This window comes from Pterocles gutturalis, unplaced genomic scaffold (assembly GCF_000699245.1).
Source record: "Pterocles gutturalis isolate BGI_N339 unplaced genomic scaffold, ASM69924v1 scaffold28229, whole genome shotgun sequence".
In the NCBI taxonomy this organism is placed as follows: domain Eukaryota; kingdom Metazoa; phylum Chordata; class Aves; order Pterocliformes; family Pteroclidae; genus Pterocles; species Pterocles gutturalis.
In genome coordinates this window covers 9332-9935 of record NW_010129025.1, presented here as the reverse complement: position 1 = coordinate 9935, position 604 = coordinate 9332, and the positions used below count along the sequence as shown (strand labels likewise).

The 604-nt window shown below is 58.4% G+C and overlaps 1 protein-coding gene across 1 annotated transcript in view; it reads right to left on the bottom strand.

The window, feature by feature from the left end:
• Positions 1-4: 4 nt before the first annotated feature.
• The window catches only part of ZDHHC9 (zinc finger, DHHC-type containing 9), a gene marked incomplete at its 5' end in the record, with an annotated part of 3707 nt that continues 3107 nt past the window's right edge, over positions 5-604 (bottom strand). Inside the window, one exon of the mRNA XM_010079825.1 lies at positions 5-228. Coding sequence (XP_010078127.1) covers positions 130-228 — 99 coding nt within the window. The remainder of the gene's footprint in view (positions 229-604) is intronic.

Sequence of the window (604 nt, the reverse complement as noted above, 5' to 3'; positions counted from 1 at the left end):
GTGAATAATGACTAAAGCAAAATGGCCGTGAGGAATCGTTTGCCTGCCATCCAGCCCTTCTCCTCCTCTCCTCTATCACTTCCAGCTTTGATTAGACAAAACAAGAAAGTTCTCCCTTCCAAGCAGATGCTAGTGCTCTGCCTGCCCCACGTCCTGGAGTGGAACTGGGGGCTCCCCGGACGTGAGCTGCTCCAGCATCTCAGCATCGCTCAGGGATGGTGCGGGGACCTGCAGGGAGAAGACAGCGGTGACTTGCGGGAACACACCCCAACACGGAGCATCCTCCTGAGCACGCAGCCGCCTGGCTCCGCTGCCCTGCTCCTGACCAGGGGCCACCAAAGAGGTGAAACAGCAGCTTCGTGGAGACCTGGAGCACTGCACTGCCCCAGCAGAAGCGGTCTGGACTGTTCCCAGCAGAGAAACAGCAGCTCGTGCCTAAGCAGGAGGGGGCCCAGCCATTTCCCACCCTGTTCACAAGTAATTTAAGTGGGGAGGGCATTCTGGAGGTCTCCTGTCCAACCACATCCCTAACACGGGGCTAACCTCAAAGCCAGAGCCGCTGTTCAGGGCTGCATCCAGGGGGACAATGGCTTTCTCCAGGGGT